A 22,856-nucleotide genomic window follows, 5' to 3' on the forward strand; every position below is an offset into this window, starting at 1 on the left:
CTACAACAACCTTCCACGTGATTCAAAAGTCCACCAACCTCCGTGTCACCTGCAAACTTACTAATTCTCTCTTTCACTTCCTCATCCAAGCCTCATGAAAATCACAAAGAGCAGGGGTCCCAGAACAGATTCCTGTGGAAGGATACTCCTCATCTTCTACAATCCCCTGCCTTCTACGGGCAAGCCAATTGTGTGTCCACACAGCCAAGGTTCCCTGGATCTCATGTCTCCTGACTTCCTGAATGAGTCTAATATAGTGAATCGCATCAAAGGACTTACTAAAATTCATATGCCTTGCTCTACCTTCAACAATGTTTTGCCACATCCGCCAAGATCAGGAACTTGGAAGCATTAATTGTGAGCAGATGTTCTCAGGGAAATGTATGGAAAAAATGTGGCAAATGTTCAGGGGATACTTGCGTGGAGTTCTACATAGGTACGTTCCGATGAGATGGGGAAGGATAGTGAGGTACAGGAACCGTCGTGTACAAAGGCTATTGTAAATCTAGTCAAGGAGAAAAGAAGTGCTTCCGAAAGGTTCAAAAAGCTAGGTAATGATAGAGAGCTAGAAGATTATAAGACAAGTAGGAAGCAACTCAAGAAAGAAATTAGGAGAGCCAGAAGGATCCATGAGAAGGCCTTGACGGACGGGGTTAAGGAAAACCCCAAGACATTCTACGAGTATGTGAAGAGCACGAGGATAAGACGTGAGGGAATAGGACCAACCAAATATGACAGTGGAAAAGTGTGTATGGAACCGGAGGAGATGGCAAAGGTACTTAAGGAGTACTTTAGTATTCACTACGGAAAAGGATCTTGGTAATTGTAGGGATGACTTACAGCGGACCGAAAAGGTTGAGCATGTAGATATTAAGAAAGAGGATGTACAGGAGCTTTTGGAAAGCATCAAGTTGGATAGGTCACCGGGACCGGACGAGCTGTACCCCAGGCTACTGTGGGAGGCAAGGCAGGAGATTGCTGAGCCTCTGGCGATGATCTTTGCATCATCAATGGGGAAGGGAGAGGTTCTGGAGTATTGGAGGGTTACGGATGTTGTTCCATTATTCAAGAAAGGGAGTAGAGGTAGCCCAGGAAATTACAGACCAGTGAGTCTTACTTCAGTGGTTGGTAAATTGATAGAGAAGATCCTGAGAGGCATAATATAATTAGGAATAGTCAGCATGGCTTTGTGAAAGGAAGGTCATGTCTTACGAGGCTGATTGAACTTTTTGAGGATGTGACTAAGCACATTGATGAAGGTAGAGCAGTAGATGTAGTGTATATGGATTTCAGCAAGACATTTGACAAGGTACCCCATGCAAGGCTTATTGAGAAAATAAGGAGGCATGGGATCCAAGGGGACATTGCTTTGTGGATCCAGAACTGGCTTGCCCACAGAAGGCAAAGAGTGGTTGTAGACGGGTAATATTCTGCATGGAGGTCAGTCACCAGTGGTGTGCCTCAGGGACCTGTTCTGGGACCTCTACTCTTTGTGATTTTTATATATGACCTGGATGAGGACGTGGAGGGGTGGGTTCGTAAATTTGCTGATGACACAAAGGTTGGGGGTGTTGTGGATAGTGTGGAGTGCTGTCAGAGGTTACAGCGGGACATTGATAGGATGCAAAACTGGGCTGAGAAGTGGCAGATGGAGTTCAACCCAGATAAGTATGAGGTGGTTCATTTTGGTAGGTCAAATATGATATAGTATTAATTGTAAGACTGTTGGCAGTGTGGAGGATCAGAGGGATCTTGGGGCCCGAGTCCATAGGACACTTAAGGCTGCTGCGCAGGTTGACTCTGTGGTTAAGGAGGCATACGGTGCATTGGCCTTCATCAATTGTGGGATTGAGTTGAGGAGCTGAGGGGTAATGTTGCAGCTATATAGGACCCTGCTCAGACCCCACTTTGAGTACTGTCGTCAGTTCTGATCGCTTCACTATACGGAGGATGTGGAAACCATAGAAAGGGTGCAGAGGAAATTTACAGGGATGTTGCCTGGATTGGGGAGCATGCCTTATGAGAATAGGTTGAGTGAACTCAGCCTTTTTTCGTTCGAGCGATGGAGGATGAGAGGTGACCTGATAGAGGTGTATAAGATGATGAGAAGCATTGATCATGTGGATAGGCAGAGGCTTTTTCCCAGGGCTGAAATGGCTAGCATGAGAGGGCACAGTTTTAAGATGCTTGGAAGTAGGTACCGAGGAGAGGATATCAGGGGTAAGTTTTTTTTTTATAAAACGCAGAGAGTAGTGAGTGTGTGGACGGGGCTTCTGGCAACGGTGGTGGAGGCAGACACGATAGGGTCTTTTAAGAGAATCCTGGACGGGTACATGGAGCTGAGAAAAATAGAGGGCTATGGGTAACCCTAGTAATTTCTCAGGTAAGGACATGTTTGGCTGAAGGGCCTGTATAATGCTGTAGGTTTTCTATGTTTCTATGATCTCTCTAATCAAAATATGCTTCCCCAAATACTTAAGTTCTGTGCCTAAGAAGCTTCTCCAATAATTTGCCCACCACTGAAGTAAGACTTTCTGTTCTATAATACCAGGGTTATCCCTACTCCCTTTGTTGAACAAAGGAATGGCATTTGCCATCCTCCATTCATCTGGTACCACTCCTATCGCCAGTGAGGATTCAAAGATAATTGCCAAGGGTGCAAAAATCTCTTCTCCCACTTCCCATAGCAACCTGAGGTATATCCAGTCTGGCCCTGGGGACTTATCTATCCTAATGTTTTAATAAAGCTCTAGACATCGACATGTTCATGCATTTCAGTCTATTTTATGCTCTCCTCACAATTGTCAATGTCCCTATTACTGGTGAATACTGAAGGAAACTGTTCCACCACTACCTCCTCTGACTCCAGTACATGATTCCTCTACTAACCCTGTTCAGACCTGCCCTCACACTGGCCATCCTCCTGTTCTTCACATACGTGAAGAACACCTTGATGTTTTCCTTAATCCTGCTCACCTAGGTCTTCTCATGCCCTCTTCTATCTCTACTAAGTCCATTCTTCAGCTCTTTCCTGATGTTTTTGTCACTCTCTAGAACTCTATCTGATCTTCACTTTCTAAATGTTTAAGTAAGCTTCTTTCTTCTGCTTGACTAGATGTGCCATCTCTCTTGTCAACCATCGTTCCTTCACCCTACCATCCTTTCTCTTTCCCAATGGGATAAATCTATCCAGTACCCCAGCAAGTGCTCCCTAAACAACTTGCACATTTCCGTTCTGTATTTTCTGTTCCTGAGTACTGAATATTTCTGTTCCTAGTTTATGATCTGCAGTTCTATCTGTTAGCATTATAATTTTCCCTTCCCCAATTCCCTCCCCAGTGCCATAGTAAAAGTCAGGTAATTGTGACCACTGTCACTGAAATGGTCTCCCACTGAAAGATTTGGCACCTGACCAACTTCATTGCTTCATACTAGAGGCAGTATGGCCTCTCCTATAGTCGGCCTGTCCACATCTTGTATCAGGAATCCTTCCTAAAAACAAACCTAACAAATTTTGCCTCATTCAAACCTTTTGCATGAAGGGGATGCCAATCAATACTAGGGAAGTTGAAGTCCCCCATGACAACAAGCCTGTTATTTTTGCACTTTTCCAAAATGCACATCCGAATCTGTTCCTTGGTGTCTCTGTTGCTGCCGGGAGTTTTATAGAATACTCTCAATAGAGTGATTGCACTCTTCCAATTGATGACCTCCACCCTCCTTGCCTCAGTGGACAACTCCTTGTTGTCCTCCCTTTCTGCAGCTGTGATACTATCCCTGAGAAGCAATGTCATTCTCCCACCTCTTTTGTCTCTACCCATTCCTTTTGAAACATCTAAACTTCAAAGCATCCCGCAACCATCCCTGCCCATGACAGCCAACCCTCTATATTCCTGATATTTCTTATAGTAAAATACATTAGTTCCTGATAAAATACCTTAGTTCCCGATATTTCTTATACTCAATTACATTAACTTCAACCCATCACACAGACTGCAATTTTGACCCAATAACTGTTTATACTTTCTCAAAGACATTCAACATACCACATCTATTTCTGCACCAACTGCCTCACGCGGTGAGACGCAGCACATGTGGAAGGGCATTCAGGACATCACCAATTACAGGACAACATCACCTACCTGTGCTGGTGATGCCCCCCTCCCAGATGCATTGAAGAACTTCTGAGCTCGTTTCGAGGCAGTATATGATGTGGTGGCGAGGAAGACCACTCCTCCTCCCCCTAATGACCAGGTGCTGTGTCTTACCGTGGCCGATGTGAGGAAAACTCTATGCAGGGTCAACCCACGGAAGGCTGCTGGACCAGACAATATTCCTGGCAGGGTGCTCAGAGGATTTGCAGACCAGCTTGCAGATGTTCTCACTGATATCTTCAACACCTCCCTGAGCAGCGCTGTCATTCCAGCATGCTTCAAGACCGCCACCATCATCCCCGTACCAAAGACGTCTTCGGTGTCCTGCTTCAACAACTACCGTTCTGTTGCATTCACATCCATCATCATGAAGTGTTTCGAGAGGCTTGTCATGAGGCACATCAAGACCCTGCTGCCCCCCCTCACTAGACCCCCTGCAGTTCGCGTATCGTCCCAACCGCTCAACAAACGACGCCATCGCCAGCATCCTCCACTTGGCCCTCACCCAGCTGGACAAAAAAGACACGTACGTTCGAATGCTGTTTATAGACCTCAGTTCAGCATTCAACACAATCATTCCTCAGCACCTGACTGGAAAGCTGAAATTGCTGGGCCTGAACACCTCCCTCTGCAACTGGATCCTAGACTTCCTGACTGGGAGAACTCAATCAGTCCAGATCGGGAGCAGCATCTCCAACACCATCACACTGAGCACGGGGCCCCCCAGGGCTGTGTGCTCAGTCCACTGCTGTTCACTCTGCTGACCCACGACTGTGCAGCAATACAGAACTCGAATTACATCATCAAATTCGCCAATGACACGACCGTGGTAGGTCTCATCAGCAAGAGCAATGAGTCAGCATACAGAGTGGAGATGCAGCAGCTAACGGACTGGTGCAGAGCCAACAACCTGTCTCTGAATGTGAACAAAACAAAAGAGATGGTTTTCAACTTCAGGAGAGCATGGGGCGACTACTCTCCACTGAACATTGATGGCTCCTCCATTGAGATTGTTAAGAGCACCAAATTTCTTGGTGTTCACCTGGCGGAGAATCTCACCTGGTCCCTCAACACCAGCTCCATAGCCAAGAAAGCACAGCAGCGTCTCTACTTTCTGCCAAGGCTGAGAAAAGTCCATCCCCCCCCCCCCCCCACATCCTCACCACATTCTACAGAGGATGTATTGAGAGCATCCTGAGCAGCTGCATCACTGCCTGGTTCGGAAATTGCACCATCTCGGATTGCAAGACCCTGCAGCAGATAGTAAGGTCAGCTGAGAAGATCATCAGGGTCTTTCTTCTCATCATTACAGACATTTACACTACACGCTAACCTCATAAAGCCAACAGCATTATGAAGGACCCCACGTGCCCCTCATACAAACTCTTCTCCCTCCTGCCATCTAGCAAAAGATACCGAAGCATTCGGGCTCTCACGACCAGACTGTGCAACAGTTTCTTCCCCCAAGCCATCAGACTCCTTAATACCCAGAGACTAGACTGACATCTACATCATTTATTATATTGTAATTTGTCCTCTACTGTACCTATTGTCTTGTTTATTATTTATTGTAATGCCCTGCACTGTTTTGTGCACTTTCTGTAGTCCTGTGTAGGTCTGTAGTCTAGTGTAGTTTTTGTGTTGCCTTACGTAGTCTAGTGTACCCTTGTGTTGTCTCACTTAGTCTAGTGTAGTTTTGTGTTGTTTCATGTAGCAACGTGAGGAACGTTGTTTCATTTTTACTGTGTACCGTACCAGCAGTTTATGGTTGAAATGACAATAAAAAGCGACTTGACTTAACTTGACTCATCCTCAGACCTATCACTCTGATTCCTATCCACCTACCAAACTTGTTTAAACCCTCCCCAACAGCTGTAGCAAATCTGCCACAAGGATATTGGCCCTGCTCAAGTTCAGGTGTATCTAGGCCTTTTTGTACAGGTCATACCTGCCCACAAGGGATCCCAGTGATGCAGAAGTCTGAAACCCTGCCCCTTCATCAAATCATCCTATTCTTACCCTCAATGGCATGCAGTTTAAGGCAGCAATCCAGGAGAAAACTACCCTTGTGGTCCCGCTTCTCAGATTTTCACCTAGTTCCCTTATATTTTCTGTTCAGGACTTCATCTTACCTATGTCATTGGCATTAATATATAGCATAATTCCTGGCTGCTCATCATCCTCCTTTAGAAAGCTGTGGACTCTATCTGAGACATTCTGGACACTGGTATCTGGGAGGCAACATGCCATCTCATTGGGTTTTTCACTCCACAGAATCTCCTGTATTCTCCTCTAATTATCACCATTAATCTCCTATCACTACTGCACTCCTCTTCCCTCCCTTCCTTTCTGAAGCACAGAGCTGGGCTTAGTGCCAGAGACCTGGTCACTGTGGCTTTCCCCTGGTATTTCACCACTCCCCCACCGCCAACTTTATCCAAAGTGGTATATATATTATTGAAGGCAACAGTCACAGATGCACTCTCAGCAATAATCACAAAATAAAAAACGATTCAACAAAACTCAGAAATATTGCCCATTACCTTCCAGAACAAAATACTGCAATGGCGACAGAATTGAAGGGCATCTCCATATTGCTCCTTTTTCGGACAGTACTTCTGAAGTGTGAAATACATCAGCTTCCAATCAACACAACCGTTCTCGGTCAAAATCAAGTGTCTACAAAACTAGAATAACAGATACATATTATTTTTTCACAACTCAACTTCCACTATTTTGTTCAGAAGTAAAATTATTCAGAATTCAGAAGATATTCAGAAAATGAACATAATGTCATATCTTGTAATGGTTCAAAACAATACTGAAATTTCAAATTTAAGATGATAAAGAAGAGAATAACAAGGAATGCATCGATAGTCTACCAAAACTATTTTTTTTCCATTTTAATGCTTGATTCCAAATTACATCAGGCTCGTGTGGTTGCATTAACTCCTCCTTCAATTTTCATATCATGCAACTACTATAAGTTCCATAATATTACTTTCAGAAACTCATGTGCCAAGGGAATTCCTGTGCTTTAAACATGCTCTATGGTGTCTGGCATTCTTGAGTAATATTTTGAGATAGCTTGGTATATTGCAGTTGATTATTTCTGGTAGCAATGTGATATTTAGCTCAATTTCTATTAAATTGTGTTGTGCTACTATGACCAATATTGTTGTGTAAACTGATTCCTCAATCACTTTGAAGCTTGTTCAATCTTTGGAGGCAAAAGAGAAATATTGGACAATTAAATACCAAGATTCACAAAGAAAAGTGTGCCACTCATCTGCATTTGCAGACTGTCCCCAGGTTACAACTAGTTTTCCTTTTTTTATGCAGATGTACATCAGTTGATTTTGGCTACAAGATGAAAATACGCAAATTTGTTTGATTATGCTGTGATACTCCATAGTACTGTAATGATTGGCATCAAAAGCACAAAAGACTGATAATGAAGAACAATTGCTAATATCAGACAGAAAAGACTAGTTCTGCTGTTCATTGGAAGGAACATTCATTGGAGTCTTGAATTTAATAATATTCTGGGAGCTTGCTCATGTGTACAGGTATATATAACTTAAGTTTTCATAACCTGGGACAGCAGGTGAAATGAGAAATCAATAAATAATGTGCAAGAAATCAAAATGCATCTCTATTAAGAGGTCACAGTTTAGTTGTTTTCACTTTTCCAAACTTCAAGCAAAATCTGGACTTACTAAACAAAGTTGGCATGGGTATGTGCAGGTAATGATTCAAGCAAAATCTGGATTTACTAAACAAAGTTGGCATGGGTATGTGCAGGTAATGATCCACAATAACAACAGCAAGTATCACACAAAACTGGAGCAAATATCAACACTATTGGATTAAAATGATGTCAGAGTGTGAAGGGTGCGCAGAACACTGTCAGTGGAGTTGGGAGAAAAAGATACATTAGGGGCATTAAATAAATTCTTAGGTAGACAATGGATGCTAGAAAAATAGAAGGTTATGTATGAGGGAAAGGTTAGATTGATCTTAGAGTAGGTTAAAAGTCTGGTACAACATCATGGGCTGAAGAGCCTGTACTGTGCTGTAATGTTCTATGAACCAGAAAATAGGCAATATTTTTTATCTTAGACTGGAAGGAGTCAAAGTGGATGTAGAGGGTCATTTTATTATTTTTTTTTTATATAAAGAGACCTCTGAGCAGGGTCTGCCACAAGAATTTATGCTGGATCTCCTGTTATTTGTCATCCAAATTTGGATGAGAATGTAGATAGCATAGTTAGTAAGTAAGTTTGTAGATTGGGTACATACTGAACAGTGAAGGTTATCCAAGTTTACAACAGCGTTATTTCAGGATCTAGATCACGTGGATAGGTGCACCAAGGAATAGCTGAGAAAAATTAACTCTGTAAAGGGCCAAACCACATATAGGGAAGTTAAACCAGGGGAGGACTAATGCAGTAAACAGTAGGCCCTGAAAAGGCTATTGAAGAACAGAGAGACTGAGAGGTACAGAGTTCCCTGAAAGTGACAACTCAGAGAGGTCAAAGCAATATTTGGCATGCTTGCCTTCATCAGCCATGGCACCGCGTACAAGCACTGTAAAATCATTTTACTGCTGTACAAGACATTGTGTGCAATTCTGGTTGCTGTACTAAAAGGAATGATGTTATGGAGGTGGAAAGGGTGCAGAAAAGATCCACAAGGATGTTGCCTGCAGTGAAAGACTTGAGTTACAAGGAGAAACCAGAAAGACTGTTGATTTTCCCATGGAGCATGGAGGCTTAGGAGTAATCCTAGAGGTCTATAAAATCATGAGGGGCATAGTTAAGCAGGATGCTCATGGACTTTGTCCCAACATTATGGAGTCTAAAATTAAACCACCCAGATCTGAGATGGGAAAGACTTAATGGCGACCAGAGAGACAGGTTTTTCCACATAGAGACTGCTGGGTACATGGAATGAGCTGCAACAGGAAGTGATAGAGGTTGGGGTAATTACAATGTTTAAGACATTCAGGAGGATACATGGAAGGGAAAAGTTTGAAGGGATATGGGCCAAATGGAACCAGTTTGGGTTGGCATCTTGGTCAGCAAAGTTGGGGTGGATTGAAGAACCCTTTTTGATGCTATATAACTATGACTCTATGGAAGAATGCATATATGTATGTTCCTCAGCAAAGAGTATAGGACAACTGGTTATTTAAATATTAAATAACCAGCTTAATTATACAGCCTAAAAGTAGGGGTCTTGCTATCAGTGATCTTTACCAAATAATAGGGAAGCAAGTAATAAATACAAAGGAAACTAGGAAAGCACAGGATAAGGAAAGGCAATACTCGTCTATATTTTATATATGTAAATGGACACAAATTTAACTTCTCTTCATAACCTGGCTGTTTTATTTTTATTAAGCTTCACCTGATATACTTGCCTGCTTTTCCGGAAAATGGTACTGGCAAAGTTTTTTCCACAGATATCTATCTTCACTAAGCATATGCAAAGTGGAAGTCACCTGTCCCAAACTGATAATGTCCAGGCCATCAGAAAACCTGTGCAGAATGCTTCTCTGCATGTGAAGTGGAAGGTCACTCAGTGTCACACCACTACATATTCTCTGTACATACAAGAAAAAGCATACATGCCATTAGCTTTATCTAAATAAGACTAAAATATTCCAGGAACTTTTATAATTTTGCCAAAGTTACAAAACAATTCAATTATAACTCCTTAAAAAAAAGCACTTAAGTTTGGAAATTCAGCACCTAGCTGTCCTGCTAAAATTGAACTGCAGGACAGTATGATTTTTCAACAGTTTTTTCCACCATTATGGAAAGCAGCCAGGATACAAGACTCAGACAATTCAATGAATTCAAGTTCTATCCAAGGGATCAAGGAGTTGAAAGCTAATCCGTGTTTAATAATTTGACCCACCTCAAGCCTGTGGAAACATTCCTGTTGCTTATGGCCTGCAATAATTATTGTAATTAATTAGCAATTACTGTAACTAAAGGTGTAATGCTTTACTGAATCAGGGTTCAATTCCTGCCGCTGTCTGTAAGGAGATATTACGCTTCCCTATGACTGCAGAGGTTTCCTGCAGGTGATCCATTTTCCACCCTCATTCCAAAAGACTATGGCTTAGTCAGTTGTGGTGTGTTAAGTTGGCACCAGAAGCATGGTGACTCTAACAAGCTGCATCCAGCACACCCTTTGGACTATGTTGGATGTTGACGCAAGTGATGCATTTCACTACAAGTTTCGACTTTCAACGTACAGATTACAAATAAAGCTAATCTTTAATTAGACCTCCAGCATCTTTCATCTGCTGGGACTCTGGAAGTCCCAAGAAATAGGACTTCCAGTTAGAAATCTATTCTACAGTCAACTTGCCTCCTGAAAGCAAAACAATTGTACGCTTGAACTGAAAAAAAAAACATTTTTAAAATTTAATTCACCTATTCTTGGAGTATAAGATCCTCATTCCAACCCACACTTCCCTTTACCTCATTCTTCCCACCCCTCTCCCCTGCATCTTTTCCTTCCATCTCCTCTGGAGTCTGCCTCAAATAAATTTTGCACAATTTTAGATAAGTTCTTCAGAAGTCTACCCATTATATTCAACTATGCACCATCTAACTTTGATGTTCCAATAATTTAGATGGATTAACATCCAAAGTGATGGTCAGGGGGTAAAAAAATTGGTAAGTGACACCTTCAACCCACTTTAGTAGATATTCTCATACTGACTAAAATCTATATTTTTTGTTATATGCATCAGAATTATTGAACCATAGATGAACCATAAGAATATAGCTACATATGATTACACTTTTCCAAAAAGAAAAATCAAAAATATAAAATCGTATACAGTAAACAAATTCATTATGGTCAAGTTGAAAACTTTATCCAGTTAAAAAAACTAGGGCATAAAAGATAAATCAAACCCTTTAATTCATATTGATCAGCTATAATTGCCTTAACAACAAGGAAGTTAAAACAAAAGGTAGCAACCAACAGAGTAGCTTTATTCTTCCTACCCTGGTAATCTTCAGATTATTTAGCTGATGTTGCCAATTCAGGATGGTTTCCAAGCGGTAAACCCAGATATTAATGTTCCCAACTAGGACACACCTTCCCACTTCACGGATTAGGATACAGAGAGCAGAAGCCAGATCCTGCAGAAGATTTTTGATAAGTCGAGGATTCTGTTGGTCCTCAATCACTGTTACACAAGGAGAAGGCATATATATCAATCTTCACAATAATTTAAAGCTTGGATTAGAATTTAAGTAGACTTAAAAGCACATCAGAATTACAAATGATCTTTTCAGCTTTGGGGTTATTTGAAGTTAATATTGAGAAGTATAATTTATTTTCTTAAATTGGTTAATTCTATCTGCAGGAGAAATTTTACCTGCAAAATCTGAGGTGCTATAAAACTCTTGGAAGTTTAGAATAAGCTTTAAATTCATGGGCCATCTTCTGAAAAGATCAAGGCAGCAAAAAAGGTACTCACCATAAAGCTCATCTAAAAAGTATTTCCTGTTTAAATATTCTATGTTCTATGAAACTAGCCTAATGTAACATTGGTGTGCAATTCCACTGGGGTGAAGATTCCCATGTAATGGCAGACCTCTCCCTCCCCTCATGATCAGTACAGAAATTTTAATGAAGACATTCAGATGTCCCAGAGGTAAGATTATTGCAATGCAGCAAATTATTCCAAATACTATTTCACTACCCTTGTTTAATTATTTGTGTTGGATTTAAAGTTTAATATTTTTATAGTAGTTAGAATCCCAAGTTAAAATAGGTTGTTCTTTGATTATCCAATTGCCAAATAAAATGATCAAAGTATTAAGTTTTCAAATATTCCTCAGTGTTTTTGCAAACACAATGTATCCGAAAGAAAAAAACTATCCTGTAAATTAGTTTGGCAACATTTTAAAGCCGCACTTTGAGAACACAAATAACCAACAGGGTAAATTAACAACTGTACAGTTGTATTAAAGAAAGAAAAGCAAATATATGGAGGCATACTGTACATTTTCTACAAAATTTCAACAAATCAGAATCCAAAACAATGTCCCAAACATGAGAAAATATACAGATGCTAGAATGTACCAATATTGCCAAAGAATTTACAGGTACCAATACTGAAGGCTAACACTTTTTTAGAAAATGGAACAAACAAGATCAATCACTGCTAATTCTGCAAGCTTTCACATCACATCAAACCCAATACTCAGAGAAGTCAGATGTTATTTGGTCATTCACAGGATGTGGATGTGGTTAACAAAGCTGGGATTTCCTGCTCATCCTTCAGTAAAAGGGTAATTAAATCAACCGCATTGGTAGGTCAGGAGTCACAAATAGAACAGACTATTAAATTAGATTTCTTTTAATATAAATAATAATTTTGAAATTTCAGATATAACAGGTTGTCCTTGTTCAAAAGCAAACTTGTGTCAGAATGGCAAATATATGTATTTTTGAGTTTTTTTGGTAAATCTTGATGGCAATAATTTTGTAAGGATTTAATACTCTGAGCCGACATAGTGTTAATTATATTTAGCTCCACATGATGGTTCTACAAAATGTATAACACATAACTGGGGATGTTAAAATAATAACTAGGCTACACATGATTAATATTGCATTGATCCTTCATGACCTTCAAAACTAGGAAAGAATAGAATCATAGGCCCAGGAAGCAGGTAGGGATGAAATATCTGCTGACCACACCAAACAATTGGACAGTCCCCTCCCTATTTTGAAAATGGTTCCCTGCAAAGCAGTCTTGATAGAATGAATAGGAAATAAAATATTGCCTTCAAAGAACAACATTCAATACAGGTTGCTCTGGGAAGTAGTGGAAATGCTATCTGGGGCCCTAATGGATATGTCTGCAGCTTCATTATCTACAGGGAATGTGCCAGAAGACTAGCAAACTGCTAAAGTACTTTTAGAAAGGTTGTAGCTGATTGGTGATGACTTGCTGTGGGGCAAATGCTGCTTCATGAATTTGAATGAGGCTTACTTAAGACTGAAGGCAGGATCATGAATGTTGTCTTTTAGGTTTTTAAGACATTTGATGAAGAAACATAGTAGGCTAGTCCAGAAGATCAAGACGCATAGCATCCAAGGTAAGCTGGCTTAATGGATCCAAAACTGACGGTGAGAGGAGGCAAAGGCTACAGGAGCAAGAACACTTCTCTGAACAGGCATCTGTGAGCAGTGGTGTTCTATAGGGTTTGGTGTTAAGATGTGTTGTTTATAATCTATATTAATGGCTTGGATGAAAATATAGGAGGTATAGTGTAATTAACATTTTTGAGGACGATGAGAAGTTAATGCAGTTTTAAATTGTGAGGAAGACCATCAAAGGCTATAGAAGGATGTATCAGGTAACACGTTGTGCAGAGTGTTGGCAGATGGAATTTAATCCCAACAAGTTTAGGGTGACACACATCAGAGTTGCTGGTGAACGCAGCAGGCCAGACAGCATCTCTAGGAAGCAGTACAGTCGACGTTTCAGGCCGAGACCCTTTGTCAGGACTAACTGAAGGAAGAGTTAGTAAGAGATTTGAAAGTGGGAGGGGGAGGGGCAGATCCAAAATGATAGGAGAAGACAGGAGGGGGAGGGATGGAGCCAAGAGCTGGACAGGTGATTGGCAAAGGGGGTATGAGAGGATCATGGGACAGGAGGCCCAGGGAGAAAGACAAGGGGGGGGGGAACCCAGAGGATGGGCAAGGGGTATAGTCAGTCAGAGGGACAGAGGGAGAAAAAGGAGAGTGAGAGAAAGAATGTGTGTATAAAAATAAATAACGGATGGAGTACGAGGGGGAGGTGGGGCATTAACAGAAGTTAGAGAAGTCAATGTTCATGCCATCAGGTTGGAGACTACCTAGACGGAATATAAAGTGTTGTTCCTCCAACCTGAGTGTGGCTTCATCTTTACAGTAGAGGAGGCCATGGATAGACATGTCAGAATGGGAATGAGATGTGGAATTAAAATGTGTGGCCACTGGGAGATCCTGCTTTCTCTGGCGGACAGAGCATAGGTGTTCAGCAAAGCGGCCTCCCAGTCTGCGTCAGGTCTCGCCAATATATAAAAGGCCACATCGGGAGCACCGGACGCAGTATATCACCCCAGTCGACTCACAGGCAAAGTGTTGCCTCACCTGGAAGGACTGTCTGGGGCCCTGAATGGTGGTAAGGGAGGAAGTGTAAGGGCATGTGTAGCACTTACTCCGCTTACAAGGATAAGTGCCGGGAGGGAGATCAGTGGGGAGGGATGGGGGGGGGACGAATGGACAAGGGAGTCACATAGAGAGCGATCCCTGCGGAAAGCAGAGAGGAGGGGTAGGGAAAGATGTGCTTAGTGGTGGGATCCCGTTGGAGGTGGCGGAAGTTACGGAGAATAATATGTTGGACCCGGAGACTGGTGGGGTGGTAGGTGAGGACCAGGGGAACCCTATTCCTAGTGGGGTGGCGGGAGGATGGAGTGAGAGCAGATGTGCGTGAAATGGGAGAGATGCGTTTGAGAGCAGAGTTGATGGTGGAGGAAGGGAAGCCCCTTTCTTTAAAAAAGGACATCTCCCTCGTCCTGGAATGAAAAGCCTCATCCTGAGAGCAGATGCGGCGGAGACAGAGGAATTGTGAGAAGGGGATGGCATTTTTGCAAGAGACAGGGTGAGAAGAGGAATAGTCCAGATAGCTGGGAGAGTCAGTAGGCTTATAGTAGACATCAGTGGATAAGCTGTCTCCAGAGACAGAGACAGAAAGATCTAGAAAGGGGAGGGAGGTGTCAGAAATGGACCAGGTAAACTTGAGGGCAGGGTGAAAGTTGGAGGCAAAGTTAATACAGTCAACAAGCTCAGCATGCATGCAGGAAGCAGCGCCAATGCAATCTTCGATGTAGCGAAGGAATAGTGGGGGACAGATACCAGAATAGGTACGGAACATAGATTGTTCCACAAAGCCAACAAAAAGGCAGGCATAGCTAGGACCCATACGGGTGCCCATAGCTACACCTTTAGTTTGGAGGAAGTGGGAGGAGGCAAAGGAGAAATTATTAAGAGTAAGGACTAATTCCGCTAGACGGAGCAGAGGGTGGTAGAGGGGAACTGATTAGGTCTGGAATCCAAAAAGAAGCAGAGAGCTTTGAGACCTTCCTGATGGGGGATGGAAGTATATAGGGACTGGATATCCATGGTGAAAATAAAGCAGTGGGGGCCAGGGAACTTAAAATCATCGAAAAGTTTAAGGGCGTGAGAAGTGTCACGAACATAGCTAGGAAGGGATTGAACAAGGGGGATAAACTTTCCATTTATTATTTCTGCCAAAGTGCATAACCATACACTTTCCAACATTGTACTTCATTTGCCACTTCTCTGCCCATTCTTCCAATCTATCCAAGTCTCTCTGCAGACTCTCCGTTTCCTCAGCACTACCGGCCCCTCCACCTATCTTTGTATTGTCAGCAAACTTAGCCACAAGGCCATCTATTCCATAATCCAAATCATTGATGTACAATGTAAAAAGAAGCAGCACCACACAGACCCCTGTGTAATACCACTGGTAACCGGCAGCCAACCAGAATAGGATCCCTTTATTGCCACTCTTTGTTTCCTGCCAATGAGCCAACGCTCTATCCACGTATGTAACTTTCCCATAATTCCATGGGCTCTTATCTAGTTAAGTCGCCTCATGTGTGGCACCTTGTCAAAGTCCTTCTGAAAATCCAAATATACAACATCTACTGCATCTCCCTTGTCTAGCCTACTAGTAATTTCCTCAAAAAATTGTAATAGGTTTGTCAGGCAGGATTTTCCTTTAAGGAATCCATGCTAAGTTCTGCCTATCTTGTCATATGCCTCCAGGTACTCTGTAACCTCATCCTTGACAATTGACTCCAACAACTTCCCAACCACCAATGTCAAGCTAACAGGTCTATAATTTCTTTTTTGCTTCCTTGCCCCCTTCTTAAGAGTGACATTTGCAATCTTCCAGTCCTCCAGAACGATGCCAGAATCTATCAACTTTTGAAAGATCATTGCTAATGCCGCCGCAATCTCCACAGCTACTTCCTTCAGAACACGAGGGTGCATTCCATCTGGTCCAGGAGATTTATCTACCCTTAAACTATTCAGCTTCCTGAGTACTTTCTCTGTCGTAATTATGAATGCGCACACTTCTCTTCCCTGCCACCATTGTATTCAAAACTATTCAGCCCCCACAACTATTTTCACATTTTACTGTCATTTTCTAAATTTAAAATATATTGAAGAAGGATTTTTTTGAGATAATCTACAAAACATTGTGCATCATATCATAGCAAAAGAAAAAAATCCAAAACCAGTCAACAATTTACTAGAAGTAAAAAACCAGGATTGTGAGGCTGTAAAAGTATTCATCCCCTTTGTTATTACCCAATTTGTTGAAGTAGGAAATTGGAGGATTACCTGTTTTCAATTAAGTCATTCTTATGAATAACTACCTCCCCTCTCTGTAAGGTCCAACAATATGGTAAATTTTCAACAGACCAAACCAAAATGACGACAAGATAACAGGTACAAGGTCATCTCAAATGCACTGAACATACCTCAGAACTCAATACAATCCATTATGAAAAAGCAGGAAAAAATACCACACCTTGTAGGTCAGGCTGCCCCTCTAAACTTAGTCATTGGAGAAGAATGGCATTTGTAACCCTACTGTGACACCAACAGTCACTCTGAGTGAGCTGCCAAAGTCAGTGGATGCAAATGGAGATGAAGTTCATGGCTGCACAATCTCCAAGACCTTGAACAAAAAGGTTATTTATGGTAGAATGGGAAGGAAGAAGCCCTGGCTATATTTAAAAAAAAACATTTCTTGCCTGTAAAGATTTTGCAAAGTGTAGCTTGGAAGATACTGTAAAGGTGTGGATGAAAGCCTTGGGGTCAGATGAGACTAAAGTGGAATTTTTTGCCCTCAACACTAAGTGGTAAGTGCAATGTAAAGCTAATATTGTGCATCAACCATGTAAACATAGAAGCATGGAAAACCTAGAGCACAATACAGGCCCTTTGGCCCACAAAGTTGTGCTGAACACATGTCCCTACCTTAAAAATTACTAGGGTTACCCATAGCCCTCTATTTTTCTAAGCTCCATGTACCTATCCAAAAGTCTCTTAAAAGACCCTATCGTATCCGCCTCCACCACTGTTGCCAGCAGCCCATTCCATGCACTCACCACTCTGAGTGAAAAAAACTTACCCCTGATATCTTTTCTGTACCTACTCCCAAGTACCTTAAACCTGTGCCCTCTTGTGGCAGCCATTTCAGCCCTGGGAAAAAGCCTCTGACTATCCACATGATCAATGCCTCTCATCATCTTATACACCTCTATCAGGTCACCGCTCATCCTCCGTCGCTCCAAGGTGAAAAGGCTGAGTTCACTCAACCTGTTTTCATAAGTCATGCTCCCCAATCCAGGCAACATCCTTGTAAGTCTCCTCTGCACCCTTTCTATGGTTTCCACATCCTTCCTGTAGTGAGGCAACCAGAACTGAGCACAGTACTCCAAGTGGGGTCTGACCAGAGTCCTATATAGCTGCAACATTACCTCTCGGCTCCTAAATTCAATCACACGAATGATGAAGGCCAATACACCATAGGCCTTCTTAACGACAGAGTCAACCTGCGCAGCTGCTTTGAGCATCCTCTGGACTCGGACCCCAAGATCCCTTTGATCCTCCACACTGCCAAGTCTTACCAATAATACTATATTCTGCCATCATATTTGACCAACCAAAATGAATCACTTCACACTTAACTGGGTTGAACTCCATCTGCCACTTCTCAGCCCAGTTTTGCATCCTATCAATGTCCCGCTGCAACTTTTGACAGCCCTCTACACTATCCACAACACCCCCAACCTTTGTGTCATCAACAAACTTACTAACCCATCTCTCCACTTCCTCATCCAGGTCATTTATAAAAATCACGAAGAGTAAGGGTCCCAGAACAGATCCCTGAGGCACACCACTGGTCACTGACCTCCATGCAGAATGTGACCCATCTACAATCACTCTTTGCCTTCTGTGGGCAAGCCATTTCTGGATCCACAAAGCAATGTCCCCTTGGATCCCATGCCTCCTTACTTCCTCAATAAGCCTTACATGGGGTACCTTATCAAATGCCTTGCTGAAATCCATATACACTACATCATGCTCTACCTGCAATGTGTTTTGTCACATCCACAAAAAATTCAATCAGGCTCGTAGGGCACGACCTGTCTTTGACAAAGCCATGCTGACTATTCCTAATCATATTATACCTCTCCAAATGTTCATAAATCCTTTCAGGATCTTCTCCATCAACTTACCAACCACTGGAGTAAGACTCACTGGTCCATAATTTCCTGGGCTATCTCTACTCCCTTTCTTGAATAAGGGAACAACACCCTCAACCCTTCCCCAAACGTCTCCCTTCCCCATTGATGATGCAAAGATCATCTCCAGAGGCTCAGCAATCTCCTCCCTCGCCTCCCACAGAAGCCGGGGGTACATCTCATCTGGTCCTGGCGACTTATCCAACTTGATGCTTTCCAAAAGCTCCAGCACATCCTCTTTCTTAATATCTACATGCTCAAGCTTTTTAGTCTGCTGCAAGTCATCCCTACAATCACTAAGATCCTTTTCCATTGTGAATACTGAAGTGAAGTATTCATTAAGTACCTCTGTTTCCTCCAGTTCCATATACACTTTCCCACTGTCACACTTGACAGGTCCTATTCTTTCACATCTTATCCTCTTGCTCTTCACATACTTGTAGAATGCCTTGGGATTTATCTTAATCCTGCCTGCCAAGGCCTTCTCATGGCCCCTTCTGGCTCTCCTAATTTCCTTCTTGAGCTCCTTCCTGTTAGCCTTATAATCTTCTAGATCTCTAAAATTACCTAGCTCTCTGAACCTTTTGTAAGCTTTTCTTTTCTTCTTGACTAGATTTACTACAGCCTTTGTACACCACGGTTCGTGTATCCTACCATAACTTCCCTGTCTCATTGGAACGTACCTGTGCAGAACTCCACACAAATATCCCTTGAACATTTGCCACATGTAACACCAACCCTACTGTATGGGGGAAGTAGCATCATGCTATGGGGATGCAAGGATCAGAAATTTGATCAGGATTGATCTGAAAATGAATGCTGCTAAATACAGCGAGATCCTGGATAAAAACCTGCCAGCCTCTGCCAAAAAGTTTAAACAGGGGAGGAAGTTCATCTTTTCGCAGGACATTGACCCAAAACACTGTGTCCAAACAACCAAGGCATGTGTTCAAATGAACAAAATTGATGTCCTTGAGTGGCCCAGTCAGAGTCCTGACCTTAACCTGATCATGCATTTCTGACAAGACCTCAAGATTGCTGTCCACCGCCAGTCCCCAACTAACCTGGCACAGCTTGATGAATGGGAAAATCTTGCTCCATCATGTTGTGCAAAGCTAATAGAGACTTACCCAAAAAGACTGCAGGCTGAACTGACTGGCTACAAGTGAAGAAATCAAAGATCCAGTTGCACAAAGAGGTATTGAGGCCTAGGTCTTGGAGCTTATTGATTAGTTTTGAGATGATGATAATATTGAATGCAGAACTGTAGTCAATGAAGTATGCATCTTCACTGTCCAGATGTTCCAGAATTGAGTAGAGAGCTAATAAAATGGTATTTGATGTTGACCTGTTGTGACGGTAGGCAAATTGGAGCAGATCAAAGTCACTTCTCAGGCAGGACTAGATATGCTTTGTCATGTGACCTGGATGGTGCAGAGAGTTCAGTAGTCTTGCGGCCTAGGGCAAGAAGCTGTTTCCCATCCTAACAGTTATTGGCCTAATGCTACCATACCTCCTATTTCATGTTAAGGCAGTCAAAGAGATCCTTGATCCTGCGTACACAACCTTCCTGATAAATATCTGTGTTGGGTTCTAGAGAGACCCCAGTGATCCTCTCAGCAGTCCTCACAATTCTTTGTAGGTATTTGCAGTCAGATGCCTTGTAATTCCTGTACCAGAGTGTGATGCAGTTGGTCAGGATATTCACGATGATGCTCCTGTAAAAACTGCGTAAAGTGGGAGGGGAGGGGGGGGCTCACTCTCTTCACTCTCCTCAGCAAATGGAAACACTGCGGTGCTTTCATGTCAAAGAGGTGGTGTTGAGGGACAAGGTGAGATCATCCATTATGTGCACTTGCAGAAACTTGGTGCTACTAACTCTAGCTTCTTGGAGGATCCATGTACGTGCGGTGAAGTGTGATCAGCCTAAAGTCCTGAAGTCCACAATCATTTCTTTGGTCTAATCTACGTTGAGACACACATTGTTGTGCTCGCACAAATTCTACCAGTCATTCTACCGCCTCTCTGTATGCCATCTCAATGTCGTTGTTGAGGAGGTCACCCACTGTTGTGTCATCGGCGAACTTGATGATTTGGTTTGAACGGGATCTTGCAGGGCAGATATATCAGCTGTGTGAACAGCAGCAGGCTGAGCACACAGCCCTGGGGAGTGCCATAGCTCAGGGGTGATGGAGTTGGAGGTGTTTCAGCCAACATGGACAGACTGTGGCCTTTCTGTCAAGAAGTCCAAAATAGAGTCACAAACAGTTGGGGTGAGACCCAATGAAGACAGTTTACCCACCAGAATGCTGGAGAAACTCAGCAGGCCAGGCAGCATCTGTGAAAAAGAGTACAGTTGATATTTTGGGCCGAGACCCTCTCCAATCCTGCTGAAGGGACTTGGCCCGAAATGTCAACTGTACTCTTTTCCATAGGTGCTGCCTGGCCTGCTGAGATCCTCTAGCATTTTATGTGTGTTGCTTGGATTTCCACTATCTGCAGATTTTCTCTAGTTTACCCACCAGCTTCTTGGAGATTATTGTATTAAACACCAAGTTGAAGTCGATAACCAGCATTCTGGCATATGAGGCAATGCTTAGGGATTGGGCCACTGCCTTCAGGTTGGAGGACAGGACGACTCTACACTCAGCAAGAGCACACTCTCTCATCCCATCAGGAAGTCGAAGTGTGAGGATGCACAGAAAATCCACAGACACCTTTGTGACACCAAGTATCCGCGGCACATGTGGAAAGGTATACAAACCATAACCGATTACATGTCCATCACGTCATTGACAGCAACACCTCTCTTCCCGATGGGCTGAATGCTTTCTATGCAGTATGACCAATTGAATGATATGACATTGAAGAAAGGCCCCTTTCTTCCTGAGGAACAGACACCCTGTCTAGCCACAACCAATGTGAGGAAGACTCTAGCCAGGGTAAAACCATGCAAAGCTGCAGTGTCAGTCAATGTACCCGGTCAGCTGCTGAGGGGCTGTGTAACCCCACAAACAGAGGTCTTAATGGACTTCCTTAACATCCACTGTCCCTCCAGGCTTCAAGGCAGCCATCATCATTCCACTGCCCAAGAGAACAACGGTAACTGGCCTAAATGATTACTGCCCAGGGGCACTGGCTTCAACAATCAAAGACTCCAGCCAGCCTGAGTTGGTGGAAGAAGCTGTCCCGGAGCCTGTTGGTCCTGGCTTTTATGCTGCAGTACCATTTCCTGGATGATAGCTGCTGGAATAGATTGTGGTTAGGGTGACTTGGGTCTCCAATGATCCTTCAAGCCCTTTGTAAATGTCCTGAATCATGGGATGTTCACAACTACAGATGTGCTGGGCTGTCCGCACCACTCTCTGCAGAATCCTGCGATTAACAGAGGTACAGTTCCCATACCAGGCAGTGATGCAACCAGTCAGGATGCTCTCAGTTGTTCTACTGTAGAAAGTTCTTAGGATTTGGGGGCCCATACCAAACTTCCTCAACCGTCTGAGGTGAAAGAGGCGTTGTTGTGCCTTTTTCACCACACAGCTGGTGTGTACAGACCATGTGAGGTCTTCGGTGATGTGGATGCTGAGGAACTTAAAAGCTGTTTACCCTTTCAACCCCAGATCCATTGATGTCAATAGGGATTAGCCCATCGCCATTCCTCCTGTAATCTACAACCAGTTCCTTTGTTTTTGCGACGTTGAGGGAGAATTGTTTTCTTCACACCACTGTGTCAGAGAGATGACTTCTTCCCTGTAGGCCACCTCATTATTGTTTGAGGTTAAGCCAATCAATGTAATTAGCTGTGGGTGGTGACACAGCCAGGAGTATATACGGAGTAAAGGTGGGGACTTAGTACACAGCCCTGAGGGGCACCTGTGTTGAGAATCAGAGGGGTGGAGGTGAGGGAGCCCACTCATACCACCTGCTGGTGATCTGACAGGAACTCCAGGATCCAGCTGCACAAGGCAGGGTCAAGGCTGAGGTCTCTGAGCTTTCTGTCCAGCCTGGATGGAATTATGGCATTGAATGCTGAACTGTAGTCCAAGAACAGCATTCTCACATAAGCACCTTTCTTCTCCAGATGTGTAAGGACGGTAGGTAGAGCAGTGGCTATTGCATTATCTGTCGATCGGTTGTGTCGGTAGGTGAATTGTCGGGGTCCAGTTTGGGTGGTAGCAAGCGGCAGGTGTAATCCTTGACCAGCCTCTCAAAGCATTTGCTTATTATTGAGGTGAATGCGACAGGCCCGCCAGTCGTTCAGGCATGTTACCTTGGTCTTACCACTCATCCCACAATCTCTTTCACCCACTATCATCAGGAAGAACGT

At 43.0% G+C, this 22,856-nt stretch overlaps 1 protein-coding gene across 1 annotated transcript in view; it reads right to left on the bottom strand.

Moving 5' to 3' along the window:
- The window catches only part of fbxo25 (F-box protein 25), a 71,657-nt gene that overhangs the window by 11,122 nt on the left and 37,679 nt on the right, over positions 1–22,856 (bottom strand). The window contains exons 6-8 of the mRNA XM_072251145.1: positions 11,186–11,370; positions 9,580–9,762; positions 6,698–6,841 (exon numbers count right to left, since the gene is read on the bottom strand). Of these exons, the coding sequence (XP_072107246.1) occupies positions 6,698–6,841; positions 9,580–9,762; positions 11,186–11,370 (512 nt within the window). The remainder of the gene's footprint in view (positions 1–6,697; positions 6,842–9,579; positions 9,763–11,185; positions 11,371–22,856) is intronic.

The sequence above is a fragment of the Mobula birostris genome, chromosome 2 (genome assembly GCF_030028105.1).
Source record: "Mobula birostris isolate sMobBir1 chromosome 2, sMobBir1.hap1, whole genome shotgun sequence".
NCBI classification, from domain to species: domain Eukaryota; kingdom Metazoa; phylum Chordata; class Chondrichthyes; order Myliobatiformes; family Myliobatidae; genus Mobula; species Mobula birostris.